General features: G+C 47.5%; 1 protein-coding gene across 2 annotated transcripts in view; it reads right to left on the bottom strand.

Moving 5' to 3' along the window:
• The window catches only part of ZFAT (zinc finger and AT-hook domain containing), a 141,568-nt gene that overhangs the window by 38,796 nt on the left and 84,142 nt on the right, over positions 1–18,630 (bottom strand). For both annotated transcript variants that reach the window (XM_043879305.1, XM_043879307.1), the window contains one exon: positions 15,954–16,042. In XM_043879305.1, the coding sequence (XP_043735240.1) occupies positions 15,954–16,042 (89 nt within the window). The remainder of the gene's footprint in view (positions 1–15,953; positions 16,043–18,630) is intronic.

The raw sequence follows: 18,630 nt of genomic DNA, 5'->3' as shown, positions 1-18,630 counted from the left end.
CTCTTCACGCAGAACAATCTTGAACTTGTGGGATGCTGCCACATTTCAGCAGGGACTTCTGCTGGGGTAGTCAGTGCAGGGCAGGAGACGGACGCAAAGTGGAGCGTGGGCAATGCCCCATACCCGCTGCAGGCACAGGGTCTGACTGCATCATGAACGGGGCACCTCTTGGGATTCCATTTATGAAGCATGTGTTGTTATTTACTGACATCCTGCTACGAGTCAGACCTTGTTCTCACCTGGGGACACGGTGACAAATGAGAGACTTCTGATTCCCTGAATGCACACGAGTTTTTGGACTTAGATATCAACTGCAAAGATTAAATGCTATCTAGGCAGACTAAATCACAACACTTGTTTCTTAAGTCAGATACTTGCAGATAGCAAATGACACTACATCTCAAAGGAAAGTTATTTATTGAGAGCTTTCGGGCCAACATCCAGCTAAGAGTTATGAGGAAAATATATGCAGGCTGCAGTCCTATAGTGCATGTGAGACAAAACGACAAAAAAAAAGTGGATCAAAAACAAGGGAGGAAGCTGCCGTCATGCCTACAACGTGGTGTTACAGTGCCTTTGTGAAGTAGCGTAACCTACCATAATTTATGACTATTTTAGCTCCCCTTTACCGATAGCTACCATATGCCAGAGAGTTCTAAGTCTTGCATGGATTAATTCCTGCAAATCTCACAACAACCTCCTACGGTAGGTACAACTGCTATTCCCATTTCACAGATTTAAAAAAACTGAAACGCAAAAGGGTTAAGGAATTTGCCCAAAGCTTCACAATCTCCCAGCCCTCCTACCACTTGTCTGCGCTGGATTCTGGGCCCCTGGTCCAGCCAGCAATGAAGAGATGATCTGACTTCCCACCCATCGTCCCTGGGAGGGGCATGGTTTGGGTTGCGTGCATTTCCCGAACATAAGGCAGCCCAAGTCTAACCATCAACTTGGACAAACGAGGACCGCCAAAGTAAGCCAGGAAGAACACAGGCCGTTCCAGGAAGGCTGCGACAAGGTGGGGCTGGGTGGGGCTGGGAAGAGGGTGGAAAGTGACCAGGTCACAGGGGGACGTGCTGTGTTAGGAAACTGACTCAGGACAGGGTTCCCAGTGGGTATCAGGCAGGGGGTGACGCGCCAATTTCAGAGTTTTCGCTCTGGAAATGAATGGAGGGCAGATTATTTGAAAGGAACAAGACTGAGGCAAGGAACCACACATCCAGCTGCTGCCATGGTAAAAAAGAGATCTAGAGGCCTAAAATTTGACAGTGGAACAGAAAAACCACAACTAAAATTAAAACTCTGGATGAAATGCTTCTTAAAGTGATATTAAATGTAACAACTTTAAAAGACATGGGGTGGGGGGGGGATGGGGAGCCACAGCATGAGAGACTGTATTTATAACATGTAACCCAAAAAGTGATCCCCACCCCAGATACATGAAGGATTCCAGAAAACAAACAAGAAAGCAAAACCACTCAATAGAAAAAAATGGGGAAATATTTGAACAGTATTAAAAAAAAGAGAGAGAAATAAATCCAAATGGCCAGAAAAATTTATGGAAAAGGGCTCAATTCCATTAACCATCATGAACATGAAAATAAAGCCACACGGAGAGGCCGGCGCAGGCCCAGCAGGCTGGCCATGCTGCACGTCCCCCCGGACACGGGGCAGCAGAGGCTCCGGGCCGGGCACCCCGCTGCTGGCATAACCCAGCACAGTCACCGTGGGAAGCGGCTGGGCTTGCCTCGTGAAGCTGAAGACGCGCCTACGGCCCCGCCAAGTGCCCGCCAGGTGTGTCCACCCCGGGGGTTCTCGTGGACACCTGCGGACGGTGCGCAGCAGCAGAGCTGGTGACAGAGACGCCACAGAGAGAGCCCCACCGTCCCCACACCCGGGGGGTGAACGTGCCCGCGAGCGCTGTACAGCACCCACTATTTCACACTGGGGAGTACGGACGGGGACTTCCTGGTGGTCTAGTGGCCAAGCGCCGTGCTCCCGATGCAGGGAGCCTGGGTTTGATTCCTGGTCAGATACTGCATGCCACAGCTAAGACCCCAGTGCAGCCAAATAAATAAATAATGCTTAAAAGAAGAAAAAGGTCATAGAACCATCAGTTTAAAAAGAAAAAACAGATGGAGGAGGATGACATGCCGTCTCATCAACATACCATTCAGTAAAGAAGCCAAGTTCAGAACAAAGAATAAAATAAATTCCATATATAAATCCATATATCTAGATATGGACATATATCTACATGTGGATTTACATATATATGTGTGTGTGCTCAGGCACTTAGTTGTGTCTGACTCTGCGACCCCATGGACTGTAGCCCACCAGGCTCCTCTGCCCATGGGATTCTCCAGGCAAGAATACTGGAGTGGGTTGCCGTGCCCTCCTCCAGGGGATCTTCCCAACCCAGGGATCAAACCCAGATCTCCGGTATTACTGCTGCTGCTGCTAAGTCACTTCAGTTGTGTCCAACTCTGTGCGACCCCATAGACGGCAGCCCACCAGGCTCCCCTATCCCTGGGATTCTCCAGGCAAGAATACTGGAGTGGGTTGCCATTTCCTTCTCCAATGCATGAAAGTGAAAAGTGAACATGAAGTCGCTCAGTCGTGTCCAACTCTTCGCGACCCCATGGATTGCAGCCGACCAGGCTCCTCCGTCCATGGGATTTTCCAGGCAAGAGTACTGGAGTGGGGTGACATTGCCTTCTCCGCTCCAGCACTGCAGGCAGATTCTTTACCATCTGAGCCACCAGGGAAGCCCTTATACATATTTAAATCTATATATATGTAAATCCATAAATAGATACATACCCATATCCAGACATATGGATAATATAAAGCTCAAAAGCATGCAATGTTGCTAAATTAGTCTGCGTAGGGATGTATACGGCAATGGTAGAACCACTAAGAAAACCAGAAAGTAATGCTCAGGTTAACAGTCACACCTTGGGTAGAGAAGGGGGTGGGCCCATGAAGGAGGTCTGAGGACAGGCAACGGTCCATCTCTGGGCAGTGGGACATGAGTGTTCACATCACAATTATTCATCACCCACACACTCGTGTGTACATCTGATATTCTGGATGTACATTCTACCTCACAACAAGAGAAGTAAAAAAGAAATGGGTGATCAAATGGGACAATATGTGACCAAAAAAACTCTCTTCACAAGGCTTTGAGGATCACACTTAACTTAGATAAATGACTTGAATGACACAGCACCCAATGAGCAGCATTATTAATATTAATAACAGCACAGCAGCAACGGCATTCATACCCTGACATATAAAGCAATTTTTACCTTTATTTTCTTTTATCAGTGTGATGGAAATTATGCTGACACTAGAACAAGGTTCTCACACATCTGCCCTTCGGCATGTCCAAAAATGTCCAAAAAGAACACTGCAGTTGGGAGCTCTCTCTAAAAGACCTGGGCACAGGTCTGGAGGAAATATGAACTATCACAGTAGCATCACCAAAACTGAATCAAGACACAAGGTGGAGAGACGTCCTGGATTACGCAAGTGCTGCCCTGGGGCTTGGGTTGTAGGACACCTCTAAGATTTACAGCAGTAAATCTGCAGCAAAGAAACTCGGCGGGAAGATGAGCTTTTTTTTTTCATGAATGTCTGAGGGGGACACCAATTTTCTAAAATGCAAGCCAGCACCAAGTCAGGCTGAAGAGCATGAAGCTGGGCTGGGCTGGGGGCCCTCAGCTACTCATGCACGGACCGCAAGACCCGTGCAGACAAGCCCCGCATTAGCAACAATCTCCCCTCGGGGATGGATTAAATAGATGATTTCTGTAGCTTTCCCTATTATGATGTATTTTCAGTTTTGCAAATGACTGTTTCCAGCTACAGAACCAGTAAGATAGTGCTGTTTTCATAGGAGTATTTCCAGCCCAGAAAGTTCTGGTAAAACAAACTGCTCGCTTTGCTTCCCCAGCCTCGCTATCCCGGTCCCCCCGTGGGGACCTTTCGCTGCACATCCCCCCATCTGCACGGCCCGTGGAGCTCCCCGCCACCCGCCGCCACCTCCAAAACTGCGAGTCAGACGGTGGGCAACACTGCCACACCAAAGTCCACCATGCCTACATTTCCACCGGCTTCCAAGGAACACACCAGAAAAAGACTACACACATTCCCTTTGACGGGAATCTCCACTGAGCACGTCCTGAAAGAAACACAATGATGAAGCGGGGCCCTCTGTGCCTGCCGTGAGAAAACACCACGCTTCTAGATATTAAATCCGCGCCCTGCTGCGAACAGCTCCTGCTGGGCCACATGGGGCCTCCTGACTCACGCCGATTCTGGCTCACGGCCGGGGGTCAACAGCGCTGGGTGAATTGAGAGACCCCGGGACCTTGGGAGCACGCTTGGTTACATGTGCTTTTTCTCACTTTAACCTCACTGCCCCTCGCTGCTACAAGGGAAGGAAATACTAAGGGTTCAAGGCCATGTAGAGAACGGAGGGCAGAGTGAAGCGCAGGCAGGGCCCAGCAAGGACAAGCCAGTGAACTCTGTGCCCTTGTGGCTACAAGCCTTCCTAGAAGCCCAGAAGCCCGCCTCCACCTGGATGGCTTCCGTGATCAGCCTTTGTCACTGCAGTTCTATAGAATCGATTCATTTACTCATTTGCTCACTCCACGAATGATAATTAAGTGTTGCCTCTGTGCTGAATCTAGAACAAAAACTAGAACAAAGTGCCTCACAGATGAAACAGTCTAACAAAAACAACGAACCACACCATCTGCCAGGTACCATCAGACATCATGGAAAAAATTAAAGCCTGGCCCTTGGCAGATGTTCAGGATCAGGTCCTGAGCTGGGAGACTGTAATGCTTCACAAGTTTTCAGAGCACGTCCCCACAGCCTGCTCCCTTTCAGCAGAGCCACATGCAGGCCCCTCACCCTGTAGCAAGAGAAACACATGCTGGCCAGGTCAATTGCTAAAGAGTATGTCTGTACCAGTCTGGGGAGTGAGCCACTCAAAAAGAAAAACATGCATATTCATGGGGAAAAGGACCAAGACTGTAAATCGTAAGACATGTGATGAGGCTGAGAAGGGACATTCCTAGAGAGCATCTGTATCCAGAATCCTGGCTCCCTCGCCTCCGCCTCAGCCTGAGTTCAGAGACAGTGTGAACTACACAGATGTAGAATCAAGCGTAGGAACTGATACACTAACCCCCAACCCGACACACACAAAGAGCCTAAGGATGCAGAGACGGTCACAGGGAACAGACAAGGGAAAAAGGGACATAGAGGCAGAAGCAAAGAGATACACTCCAGAAAGGAAAGGACCTGCATCCCAAGGAGGGCTAGGGACAAGTGGACATCCATGGATTCACGTTCCTGACGGTCAACCCTTTAAAGAGGTTTGTGCCAGAAATTCCGACGGTCCAAGGGTTGGGCTTCCCAGGTGGCACTAGTGGTAAAGAACCCACCTGCCAATGCAGGAGACATAAGAGATGTGGGTTCGATACCTGGGTTGGGAAGATCCCCTGGAGGAGGGCACAGAAACCCATTCCATTATTCTTGCCTGGAGAAGGCCATGGACAGAAGACTGTAGCCTGGTGGGCTACAGTCCACAGGGTTGCAAAGAGTCAGACGTGACTGAAGCGACTTAGCACGCACGCACGGCAGTGGTTAAGACTCTGTGCTTCCACTGCAGGAGGGTTCAAGCCCTGGTGGGGGAACTAGATCCCATATATATGCTACATGGTGTGGCCAAAAAATTTTTTTTCATAAAAAAAAAGGTTTGTGCCAAAGCTTTTGAAGGGATGCTACCGATGTGAACGAGAGCACCACCTCCTTCTCCTTGTCCCGCCAGCCACACGTGCTCTGCTACCTGAGCCCTTAGTCAAAGCTGCCCATCTATGCAGAAGAGAAGAGAACTGTGATTTTTCTTCTTTTCCTTTTTTTTTTGGCCGTGTCTTTTGAGGATTGTAAGCCTGAGAGCACAAGGTTGGGACTGCACTGACCTGGGCCAACCACAACCTGGAACCAAAACCAAGCCTGGGACCAAGGATCCAGAGGAAAAAAAGCCAGGTCTTCACACTATTCACCAAGCACAAAGCAGGCCAGAGACAAATTAAACAATTTAAAAGAATAAATGTTTTAAAGCCATGGGGTACCACAAGGTCCAAAATGGCTTTACATTAGGCAATTATCTCATCACGATAAATAACAGTAAATCAATCCACACTAATTGCTTTCCATGCAAGAGCTCAGAAGACTCTTCAGCGTTCTCCAGTTATTGATTTTTTTTGGTAATCACTTATGCTGTCAAAATGCAATATTTCCTGAGAATATACTGCATACTATTAGACAGACAGGATTTTAATTTAACATAAAACAATCCAATTTCCCTTTTTTTATCCCCCAAAGTGTTTTAAAAAATCTAAAATACAAGGAAGCTGAAGATGGTGTAACAGGTTTTGAGCAGAGATGTTTCAGTTCAAAATAAGTAAATGGCCCCCTCTGACCCCATGCTCCCCACCATGACCCTTCCTCCTACACACACACACACCCCTAAAGGAAAAAAGGGAAACAATCTCAGATTCTTCACTTTTGTGGAAAGTAAGAACTGAAAAGCAAAATAAACACTACTAACAACAACCCTCCACTTGACTTCTTACTCTCTTTGTACCATGGTTCAGTAATTTCCACTGAACTTGGGAAATGCTACAGCTGCTAAGTTTATACTCAGTCAGCATTTTATATAAAGATTTTGCTTGAGTTTTGATGGCTAAACATCTAACTGCAGGCTTACACAATCAAAGCAGTGAGGGGTAAGGGGGTCAAAATGTCCTTCCGCTTGGCTTGAGGGTAAGAAAGTGGAGGGTGGTAGACGAGGGTAGCTTTGTCTATGAAGAGCTACAGCTCCACGTCCCAGCTCCACTACTCAACAACTGTGTTATTTCTGAGTACATTACTTAACTGGGCTCTGGGCCTGTTTCCTCATCTCTAAAATGGGAAGATTAATACCTACATCATAGTGTCTTTGAAGGCAAAATAAGGTAAATACTGACACACCTGTTGTAATGCCCAGCAGATGGTTATTATTAAAGGGATCAGTCCATCTGTCTTTTTTATTCTGACACAAGATACTTAAACATTCAACACTGTGGTAGAAGCTTATTTTTTTATATTTATTTATCTGGCGGCACCACGCCCTAGTTGTAGCATGTGGGATCTAGTTTCCTGACCAGGGGTCGAACCCAGGTCCCCTCCATTGGGAGCACGGAATGTTAGCCACAGGACCACCACTTCCCTGTGGCCGAAGTTTCTGATGGAAGCACGAAACCATCTCCTGGGTAACAGAAGCCATAGCAGAAATAAAGCCACGACGCTTGCTACAAGCAGCACCAGGTGACTCAGCATGCTGGGGGATTCTGAGGATCTCAGACTGAGGATTAACTTGAATTGTTTACGAAAGTGTGGTTCTCAACACTCTGCTTCTTTGAGATCATTTCTGTACTTCCACTCCCTTGTTTACTAAGTTTAGACTGGAAGCTAGGAGTGATTTAGTTACACAACCGCATCCCGGCTGACTTCATCCAAACACCCCCTCCGCTCAGTTCAGCATTTAAGCCCCTTACCCATCCTATGAGGTCAGCTGGCTGGCATCTTCTATATGCATACCTTGACTCAGCCTCCTATGGACACACTGTGAATGAACGCCTCTGGGACCAAGTTCATTGTCAGAAATACAACAAGGGATTACACTAATTCCCTTTGATTTGTGGACATTGGTCAACTATAACTTTTCGGTTGCTACAGGTTTCAACCACTATAGGTTTTACATGATAACATAATACTCTATTAACTCAATTACAATATAGCTTCTAAAAAATGACAGAGTTGGAATAGTTAGCTGCTCTTCTGGGTTCCCACAGAGCTTAGCACATAACTGTCTGGCAGCAGATAATGTACTTGCTTTTTACACACAGATGGCTCTCCCCAAACCCGTGAGCCTGGCGTCAGACACAGGCCTGGCTTCACCCCAACGCCGCCTGCCCTGGCACACGCTGGGTGCACAGAAAAGGCAGCAAGGACTCCTGGGCTGACGCAGGACAGGGGAAGGAAGCCCACCACCACCCTCATCAGGGGCACGGAGCCTTCGGCAGCTGCACTGCATGCTCTCCTGAGGCTGGGCAGAGACGGGAAAGAGCTCCCAGGGAGCAGAAAGCCAAAGAGACGCAGGACCGTCCCAGCAACCACGCACCAACCAAGGGCCACGCTCGCAGTCACAGCTTTGAAAGGACAGCGTCAGGCCTGCTATCCTCTGTGCGGTCCCCACTGCGATGGCCTGATGCAGAGAGGGATCTACTTTTCCATGGCCATCAGTCTCTACTGTTCTTCCACACGTAACATCAAGTATCCAAGTAAACATTATGAGACGTACAGAGAAGAAAATGTAACTCAATTCAAGGAAAAAAGTCAACAGAAACCTAGGCAGAGATTGCTCAGATATTGAAATTACTAGACAGAAATATTTAAATAACAATGATAAAAATGTTCAAGACTCTAATGGAAAACATGTGTGAACAAATGATACGTACATTTTAGCAGAGGAAAAAGAACTAAATGTAAACGCTATAAATCAAAGAAACCCGGAAATGAATAATTCATTTTAACATCTAAACAGCAGAACTGACATATCAGAGAAAGAATAAGTAAACTTAAAGATTAATACAAATCACAAAAACTGAAACACAAAGATAAAGAAGAATTAGAGAGAGAAAGAAAGAAATCATCTGAATACTGTGAGATATCAAACAGGCCAATACAGGAGGTATTACAGTCCTATGGGGAAAAAAGAGAAGACAAATGAGGCAGAAGCAGTGTTTAAAGAGATCACGGCTGAGAAAGGCCAAAACCTCACACATGACATCAACAGATTTAAAATGTCAGGAAGGTAAACACTAGGAAACCACACCTAAGCTTAATTAATGACATTAATACAATGAAAAAACAAAGAGAAAAAAATCTTAAATTAGTCAGAGAGGAAAAAGCCATTACATATAAGAGGAAATGATAAGGCTCAAAAATAATGAAGGACAAAATGTCCTTTAAGGAACAATACCTTGAGAGTGAAGTCCCCCTAGAAATCTGCAGTCATCAACATAGTCCTCCAGAAATGAAGACAAAGAATTTCCAAACAGACACAAGCTAAAATAATTAAACTCCAGCAAACCAGCATATAACAAATGCTAAAAAAACTGAAGGAGAATTTATCACATGGAAGCTAGGCTTGCAAGAAAAAATAAAGGACACCAGAAAGGCTAAGTATGTAAGTAAACGAAAAAGAAATTCTTAAGATTATTTTTCATATGTATTTTTAAATGTCCTTTAAAGAAAAAAATAATACTATATTAAGGAGTTTAGAACACAAAGAGAAATGATATATATGACAATAAGAACCCAAAGGGTAGGAGGGAGTAATACAAATTATGATTCATAGTGTTTCCATTGTTTATGAAATAGCATATCTACAGTTACTTAGAACGTGTTAGAATACATATACATAGTGTAATGTCTACAGCAGTGACTAAAAAAGAAAAAAAACAACAGAAACTAAATTTAAAAAAAGTATATCTAAAAAGCAAACAAATCCTAGTTGAGGAATATGCTATAAAATACCTCTTCAGTACTCCAAGGGCTTCCCTGGTAGCTCAACTGTTAGAGAATCTGCCTGCAATGCAGGAGACCCCAGTTCGATTCCTTGGTCGGGAAGATCTGCTGGAGAAGGGATAGGCTACCCACTCCAGTATTCTTGGGCTTCCCTTGTGGCTCAGCTGGTAAAGAATCTGCCTGCAATGCGGGAGACCTGGGTTCGATCTCTGAGTGGGGAAGATCCCCTGGAAAAGGAAAAGGCTACCCACTCCAATATTCTGGCCTGGAGAATTCCATGGACTATATAGTCCATGGGGTCGCAAAGAGCTGGACACGACTGAGTACTATTCACTGCTGCTGCTGCTGCTAAGTCACTTCAGTCGTGTCTGACTCTGTGCGACCTCATAGATGGCAGCCCACCAGGCTCCCCCATCCCTGGGATTCTCCAGGCAAGAATACTGGAGTGGGTTGCCATTTCCTTCTCCAATGCATGAAAGTGAAAAATGAGAGTGAAGTCTCTCAGTCGTGTCCGACTCTTAGCAACCCAATGGACTGCAGCCTACCAGGCTCCTCCGTCCATGGGATTTTCCAGCCAAGAGTACTGGAGTGGGGTGCCACTGACTTCTCCGGTACACTCCTCAAAACTGTCAAGGCCATCAAAAAACTGGGGAAAGTCTAAGACACTGTCCCATCCAAAAGCAGCCTAGACATCATGACTAAACATAATATAGTATCCTAATAGGCTCCTGGAACAGAAAAAGGACATCAGGTAGAATCTAGGGAAATCTGAATAAAATATGGACTTTAGCTAATAATGACATGCAGCAAATGTGATATATAAACGTCAGATGCTAACAATAGGAGAAACTGGGTACGTGGAATATGGAAACTCCCCGTATTACTGTAACGATTTTTCTGTAATTCTACATCTGTCCTAAAAAGTTTACCTGAAAAAGAAAATTTCTACTCTCAGAGGAAAAAGTCAATAGACGAGATAAAATGGAATACTGGAAAAACACCTAATTCACCCGACAGAAGCCAGAAGAGAAGACGAGAGGATCGAAGAATGGACATGACGGAGAAAATCAACACTAACTTCCCAGTGAGTCATGTCAAAAATTACATTAAATGCAAATGGACTGAGTACTACAATTAAAGAGCAGTGATTGCCAGACGGGGTGTGTACAGGCATGCGGACACACACATGGGCACTAACAAGATCCAGCTCTATGCCATGCACAGGAACACACTTTATACGAAAACCCAGACAGGACCTTTCCTTCACAGTTTGAAACCCAGCACAGAGGCTGGCAGCCTGGACTCGTGGAGTCCCTGCGTCAGAAGCACACAGGGCTGGGATGGAGTCGAGGATGCTGGGCTGGCCTCCAGGCTTACTGAAAGAGAAGAACTAGTCTGACGGGAAAGGTGGCCGAGGCCAGAGCTGCCCCACCCCCGATCCTGTTCTAAGAGAGCAAGTCTGAGATCCTCCCAGCACCTCCTTCCTCAGGCTGGCCTGCACAGGGCTAGTGGTCCGAGTCTGCCCCAAGCTCTGGGGGCACTTTCTTTCTAATCTGCTCCCTCAGATCAACCCCACCTTCTTAAAGCAGCCCTTGAAATAATGGTATCATTGTTCGTTCACAATTTCCAAATGAGGAGACTGTGGCCCAAAAGGGCGAAAGATCAGAATCCCAGAAGGTAGCCTAGTTAGTAAGCAGTGGCATCCAGATTTTGATCCTCGTCTGCCTAAACAACAACATAAACAAAGCCAAAAACAACAACAAAAGTAAAATAACACCAATGTCTTAAAATTACATAAAAGGAAAACAACACCTGGAAGAGATTTAGAATGAGTGATTTGCAAACATAAGTTGAAACTATGATCAGACTAAAATTATTTCAAAATGCTTTTAAATTAAATAAAGTCACTCTTTACTATTAAAGTGCAGGGAGACTGGCATGGTATCCACCAACCCTACAACTGAGGACATTTCTATCAGCAGTCACGGGTTCATCTAAGCCTAACGGACAAAACTCCACAAGTGAGTCTGCCTGTTGATCATGCGGCTTACAGCACAGTGGGTAGCTTGTTTATGTGTAAGCAGCAGAGAGCTTCCGGGACGCGAGAACAAGTCTGTGTCTGTTTAGAGACTCCTTACTCGGCACTGGTTCCTCCCGTCTGAACATCTTCCTGCGCATCTCTTTAAGGTTAGGTGTCAGCTCCACCCTAGGGAACGCACTTTATTTACAGCTGCAAGAAGCACATACAACACCTTCACTGTTTGTGAATCCTCAGTGGTTTGGCCAGCTTTGCCCAGTGTTTCACAGTCTGTGGAATTTAGGGTGATGTGGAAATGCTTTTGGGATAATGTCCACTATCAGGCTACTTACAACAGCAAGAACTGGGAATGACCAAACTGTGCAGGTACAAGGGGACTGTTTAATTAAAACTATGAGTCTCATCCTTATGCAGCCATTAAAACTAGTTAAGAAATGAATTTTCATGTAATGAGAAAAGGCCTATGAAATGAGAATTTTTTTTTTTAAAAAAGGGCAATACCAGACTGGTGGTACAGTGGTTAGGAATCTACCTGCCAATAAAGGGAACAGGGGTTCGATCTCTGATCCTCCATTAAGATTGTACATCCCGCAGGGCAACTACGCCCGTGTGCCACAGCTATGCAGCCAGAGCTACAGAGCCTGTGCTCTGCAACGAGAGAAGCTACCCCAGTGAGACGCTCGCATACCACGACTAGAGAAAGCCCACGAAGAACCAACACAACCAAAAATTAAAAAATGCTTTTAATTAAAAAGGCAAGGCAATATGTATGATGCCTAAAGCATGTAGGTGCCCCAGTCTAGCCTCTAGCTGTTGAGACTACTCTAACTCAGGAGTGGAGTATTCTTAGCAAACCATCTGGCCACTCATCTAAGCCACATTCTCCAATAGAGCTTTATCACTGATAAAGCTGACATGTTAATCCCCATCAAAAATATAAAATGCTCATTTACAGTGTGACCTCAATCGTGTCTAAAAATATCACCAAAGATTCCTCCAGGGAAAAGGATCAGAAAGCATTTTCCAAATCTTATTTAGTGAACACATTTTAATTTCATTCTTAAAAAATATATAAATTATATCATGTAATTTTAAAAGGTGATACAGGAGTCTGCCCTTATTACCGTGTTTCCTGACACAAATTATATATTGAAAATCACACATCCAGGTCTAGAGAGGTAAACTGGTTTCCTCTAGCAAGCCCACTGCAACGGATGAGCAATGCTGCCCCAAGACAGGAAGTCTCATCTTGGGATGGGAAAACACCGAAGCTTGACTTCTTCATCATACTTACTGAGGGCAGGAAAAGGGAACTCGGGAGATGCATACTATGTTTTATTAGCATGCATGAAAATTTTCTACCACAGAGTAGATGTGAGAGGAAGGAAAAAGAGGAGGGGAATTCAGGGGAAGAAAAACACCCTCCCTGAAGATGACTGCTTTTAAGGCAGGAGACCCAGGTTCCACCCTGGGTTGGGGAGATCCTCTGGAGAAGCAAATGGCTACCCACTCTAATGTTCTTGCCTGGAGAATGCCATGGACAGAGGAGCCTGGCAAGCTATGGTCCATGGGGTCCCAAAGAGTCGGACATGACTGAGTGACTAAGCACAAAGATGACCATGTCCTAATCTCCAGAACTGTATGTATAAGGCAAAAAGGAATTAAGACTCCAGGTAGAACTAAGGTTACTGATCCTCTGACTTTAAGATAATACTGTCCTGGGTTATCTAACTGCGTGCACTGTAGTCACAAGGGCCCACACGAGCTGGAAGAGGGGGGCAGAAGAGAACCGGAGGAGGAGAAGGATGAGGATGGCCACTGGCTTTGAAGACAGACAAAGGGGTCACGAGCCTTCGGACAGCCTGCAGGAGCCAGAAAGCAAGGAAGGAAGAGCATGTCACGTGGACGCTGGCCCAGTGTGGCCCATGCTGGAATTCTGAACCATGGAGACCCTAAGAGAATGAACTTGTGCTGCTTAAGTTACGAAGATGGAAGTAATTTGTAACAACATAATGGAAAACTAATGGACCGAAAGGAAAGGAAAAGGACAATTACTGTTGGGATGAGGGCGGCCGGCAGGCATCAGCGTCATTTTGCCTCGCTGGCCCTAGGCAATTGAGAAGCATGATTTATACACGTGTGTACAAGAGCACCCAGACCTGAAGGAAGGGAGGAGCCCAGGACTGACTCACTGGTTCTCACTCAGACTGAACCTCATCCCCAGCGTGAGCACCGCTCAGCCAGGGGTTACACCTACATCCACAGGGAGCCCACGGGAAACTGGCCATGACTTGGGGTCCAGCTTAGTGGGGCTCCCAAAGCCCCCCAGGGCAGCTGTGTGATGGAGACCACACATGCCTACAATTAAACCACCCCCAAATGCACTTCTTCTGCACACAAACCAGAGATGTAAAGCTCTGAGGAACAAATCCACAAGGATTTCGGGGCAGAGAGCCTTTCAGCCAAGTCTGGTTAGGAAGGGAAGATGCTCCACGCTGAGACCTAGGAACAGATTAGAAGTCTAGCTCCAACTCTGGAACAGCAAGGACAGAAATCAGCCTCCCCGGGTCTACATCTCTCGTCTGTGAAGTGAAAGTTGCCCTGACATTCATCCTCTAGTCCTGTCACCGCACCAGTCTAGGGAAATCCGGAGTCCCTCCTCAAAGAAACACGTCTAAGAGATGCAGAATGGACATAAAGCCCTGAACTTTCACTATGTACAATGTACACAAACACAGAACATCCCGACTGAGACATTTCACACTCCCACTGGGTGACACGTGGGTCCCACCTAAGAAACTTGTATTCAGTGCAGATGTTAAAGCAGCTACAGAATCGACAGGCACAGCAGCCTCAGATGCCCCAACTGGCCCCTCTCTGCCAATGCCCAGGGGCTGAGATCTGGTGAGGGACGCCCAGGCCTGGGACCCTGGAGGCCAAGCCCCAGTTCCGGCTCCCTCACCTCCTGGACAGTTAAATCACCAGAGCCCTCATCTCACCCCGAGCCACCCGGCTTCTTAACGACAAGAGGAGGGATCATGGGCTTCCTGTGACTTCACCCCAAGGCTGTTCTGAGCATCAGATGAGCTTGTCAATGGGGAGCGTCACCTCGGAAGGGGTGATGACACAGGCTGGCCGTGATTACAACAGCGACTGAAATCTGTGGATCTGGGTGTTGAGTCAAGACTCATGGGGGTCATTTGTCTGAGATGCAGGCTGTTCAGGTGTCAAATACGGGCAATGACGTCTACTGTGTGGAATCAGAGTGAGGTAGGTGAAGTTCCTGACGCAGGCACACAGGAGATGCTCAGTAAATACAGCCTCCAAGTGTAGTCGCCCACAGTCCCTTCTACATTCTACTGGGACTTAATGATGGACATGATTTCAAGAAACATCTCAGAGCATCGTGTTCCCGTCTCCACATGTGCACGCCAGCAATAGCAGCACTGGTCTTAAGGGTCAAGTTGCCGAGTGCTGAGCAGTACTTTTTATGAAACAAATTCACAGGACCGGAGCTCCTGCTGCCAGTACCCACCATAAGCCACGGTCCAGGGAGTTACCATCCACAGAGAAGAAACATCAGCTGGAGGCACTAGAGAATAGCAGAGATCAGGAGAGCCAGGGCCTCCAGAGCCCCTGCTACACGCTGCCTCCGCGCCTCCAGCTCTCTCACCAGCGCCGGCCAGCCCAGCATCATCACACCTGCCACGTCGGGGCAATCCAGGATCTGACAGTGCACACACTCCTCCTTAAACAAATACTCTTTGCTCTAAATCATGACAGGTTTTCCTAAGACACTCACATTTTAAAACCTATTTATTTATTTTAAATTGAGGATAATTACAATATTGTGACGGTCCCTCCAGGCTGTCACAGAGCACCGGCTCTGGATGCCCTGCATCCCGTCAGACATCAAACTCACACTGGCTATCTACTTTACATATGGAAAGGTATATGTTTCAACGCTATTCTCTCAAATCATCCCACCCTCTCCTAATCCCACCGAGTCCAAAAGCCTATTGTACACATCTTACTACAGCAAGAGCGCGCCTTTTCTCCATCCTCCTAACACTCCTCCTGGACTTGGCTCCCAAAGTACAGAGAAGTGCTACGCTTGCACAAGCAGCGGGCCTGCAGGCACGTGACCGGCCCCACGTGCACTGGCTCAGCCCGGAGGGGCGGGGAAGGGGGCTCTCCCATCCTTATTTTGAGAAGCGGCGCACTTCCGACCTGGAGGTCTGCTCCGCCGGCCGGGCGCCCTTACCTTGAAGGAGGCGTGCTGCTCCATGTGGCGTAGCAGCTGTGGCTTCTGGGCGGCCGTGTAGTCACACACCGTGCACTTGAACTGCTTCCCTGAAGAGAAGCAGAAGGAGGTGAGCGGGGTCAGGCTGCAGCCCCTGCATGTGCCTGGGGCGGGAATGAAGGCCCTGGGACACCCCAGGCCATCGAGGGGTGGGGGGCCCAGGACCTCAGGGGAACCGGCAGGGAAGCACAAGGCAGCAGCCTCGGCCTCGGCCGGCAGAGAATTGGGGGTCAGATGCCAGGGGCCTCAGGGTCTCCCTAGGAGCGGGGACGCCACCCCGAGAGCCAGGAGGAGCTGCAGGATGCCCTTCAGCCAAAGAAGAGATCTGTGTTTGGGAATTCCCAGCTCTGGCAGGGAGATTCTCAGGTGGCTCAGTGGTAAAGAATCTGCCTGCTCATGCAACAGACGTGGGATTGATCTCTGAGTCAGGCAGATCCCCTGGAGAAGGAAACGGCAACCCACTCCAGTATTCTTGCTGGGAAAATTCCATGGACAGAGGACTCTGGCGGGCTACAGCCCACGGGGGTCACAAAAAGTCAGACACAACTGAGCAACTGAGCAACAACTCCGGTAGGCGCATAAAAGGCAGATTTGAGGGGGTACTAGAGAGAAAACGACAGAGAAATGTGAAATACTGGCCTTTTGAGAGGATTTATGTTTCAGCAATTGGTAAACATTCAGCAACGCGATAAACAAGCCCACGTGTTAAATCGACAGATACATGCGGCACGCTACATTTTTTTACCCCCTGATGAGGAAAAATAAAACAACTTGCAAAAACAGCAACGTGCAACCAGATATAAAGGTGACCTACTTCTCAAGGCAGCATCGCTCGTCATGAACTAGTGGCCGCTGAGCTTTCCTCGGGGACAAGGACCACGGTCACCGCATGTGGCCCCTTCTGGGGACACTCCCACCTCTCCTTCTGCCACAAGCTGGCTGAAACAGCTGCCCCTCTGCAGCCTCCACACTCCCTTCCTACTTGCTTGTGAACCCACCCCCTGGAAGATGGCACCAGCTCACCCCAAAACCTGTCTCACCAAGGTGACCAGTGACCAACGACGCCAACCCACCAAGCCAAAGGCAGATTTCAGCCCTTATCTTTCACAGGTTCCACTGCACGTGGCTCTGCTGATGGGCCGTGCTTAGGGAACCCTCTGCGCCTCTGACTCCATGCCCCTCCTGTCCCTCCGTGCCTCTCTGATCACTCTCCGCGTGCTGGAGACACCATCTCCCATCGCCACCCTTTATACACTCAAGTCCGAGTGCCCCAGCCACACTCCCGTCCTTCTTCTTTTGTAAACCTTTGATATCAAAATCTATCTTCTACTCACACTCGTTCTAATCTGGAATCACTGTCTCACCCATCAAATGGGTTCCACTTCTGACCTTCCTAGGTGATTACTGACCTCATCACCCAAGTTAGAGACCTGGCAGCCTCCGTCAACGTCGCCACAACCCCAGCTTCACTCATTTTTTCAGCACCTGATTTCAACTCCTAATAGTTTTTTATCTATTTCCCTTTCTTCCTAAAACCTCCACACTGGTTTTAGACCCCATTCATTTGTTTTCTGGGCAGTGGTAAAAGCCTTCTGAACCAGTTCCCTTACCCTCCATCCATCACCCACCCTCTCCCCTCCTCCACCATCCATCCATCCATCCTGAAGCCCCATCCTCCATTCCGATCTAACACAGAAACGCCCACAGCCCTTCCTGCCTAAACCCTCAACAACTCCAAAGACAGGTCAAAGCTGAGGTTCCAGGGCCTGGGCACAGAGGGTCCGCAGACCCAGAAATGTCTCTCCCCTCCTGACTCCTCTCTCTGACTTCCTGTTTTGCCTTTGCCGTCTAAGACCCCAGCTGCTACTGCTACTGCTAAGTTACTTCAGTCGTGTCGGAGCCTCTGCTAACACTTTCCATGCCTGGGATGCACTGTCTCTTGGCATCTGGTCATTCTTCCCTTTAACACAAAACTCAAGCTGATCAACGTCTCTGGCACAAGCAGGCGAGGAGCCAGTGCTCCACGCACTCTGCCCCAGCTCTGCGGGCATCATCGCCACCTGCCATCAGCCACCCACAGGCGGGAACCATGTCTTACTCATTCTGGCCCTCCCAGCACCTGAATGCATAGCACACACTGTAACTAGCCTGTGCATTTTACCAAACTGAGCTGGGCAAGAAACAAAAAGGGAATTTTGGACAACTCACATGAATAGTACTTTCAAAAGGAGCAGCGAAAGGAAAACAGTAGTATAAACATGTGGCTACTGCAACTGTACCTGTGAATGACCCCCATGCTCTAGATTCTACGAATTCTGCAAGTTCAAAGCGTGAGGAAAACCTTTTCATGCTTAAGGCAAATCAGTCATAACTGGAGAGCGATTTCCTTAGAAGAAAAGCTATGAGAAGCCTAGACAGCATATTAAAAAAGCAGAGATATCATTGTTCTAACAGAGGTCCATCAATCCTAAAGAGAATCATCCCTGAATATTCATGGGAACGACTGATGCTGAAGCTGAAGCTCCAATACTTTGGCCACCTGATACAAAGAGTTGACTCATTGGAAAAGACTCTGATGCTGAGAAAGATTGAAGGCAGGAGGAGAAGGGGACGACAGAGGATGAGATGGTTGGATGGC

The sequence above is a fragment of the Cervus elaphus genome, chromosome 21 (genome assembly GCF_910594005.1).
Source record: "Cervus elaphus chromosome 21, mCerEla1.1, whole genome shotgun sequence".
Classification (NCBI taxonomy): Eukaryota; Metazoa; Chordata; class Mammalia; order Artiodactyla; family Cervidae; genus Cervus; species Cervus elaphus.
The sequence above is the reverse complement of the archived record's forward strand: the minus strand, read 5'-3'. Positions and strand labels throughout refer to the sequence as shown.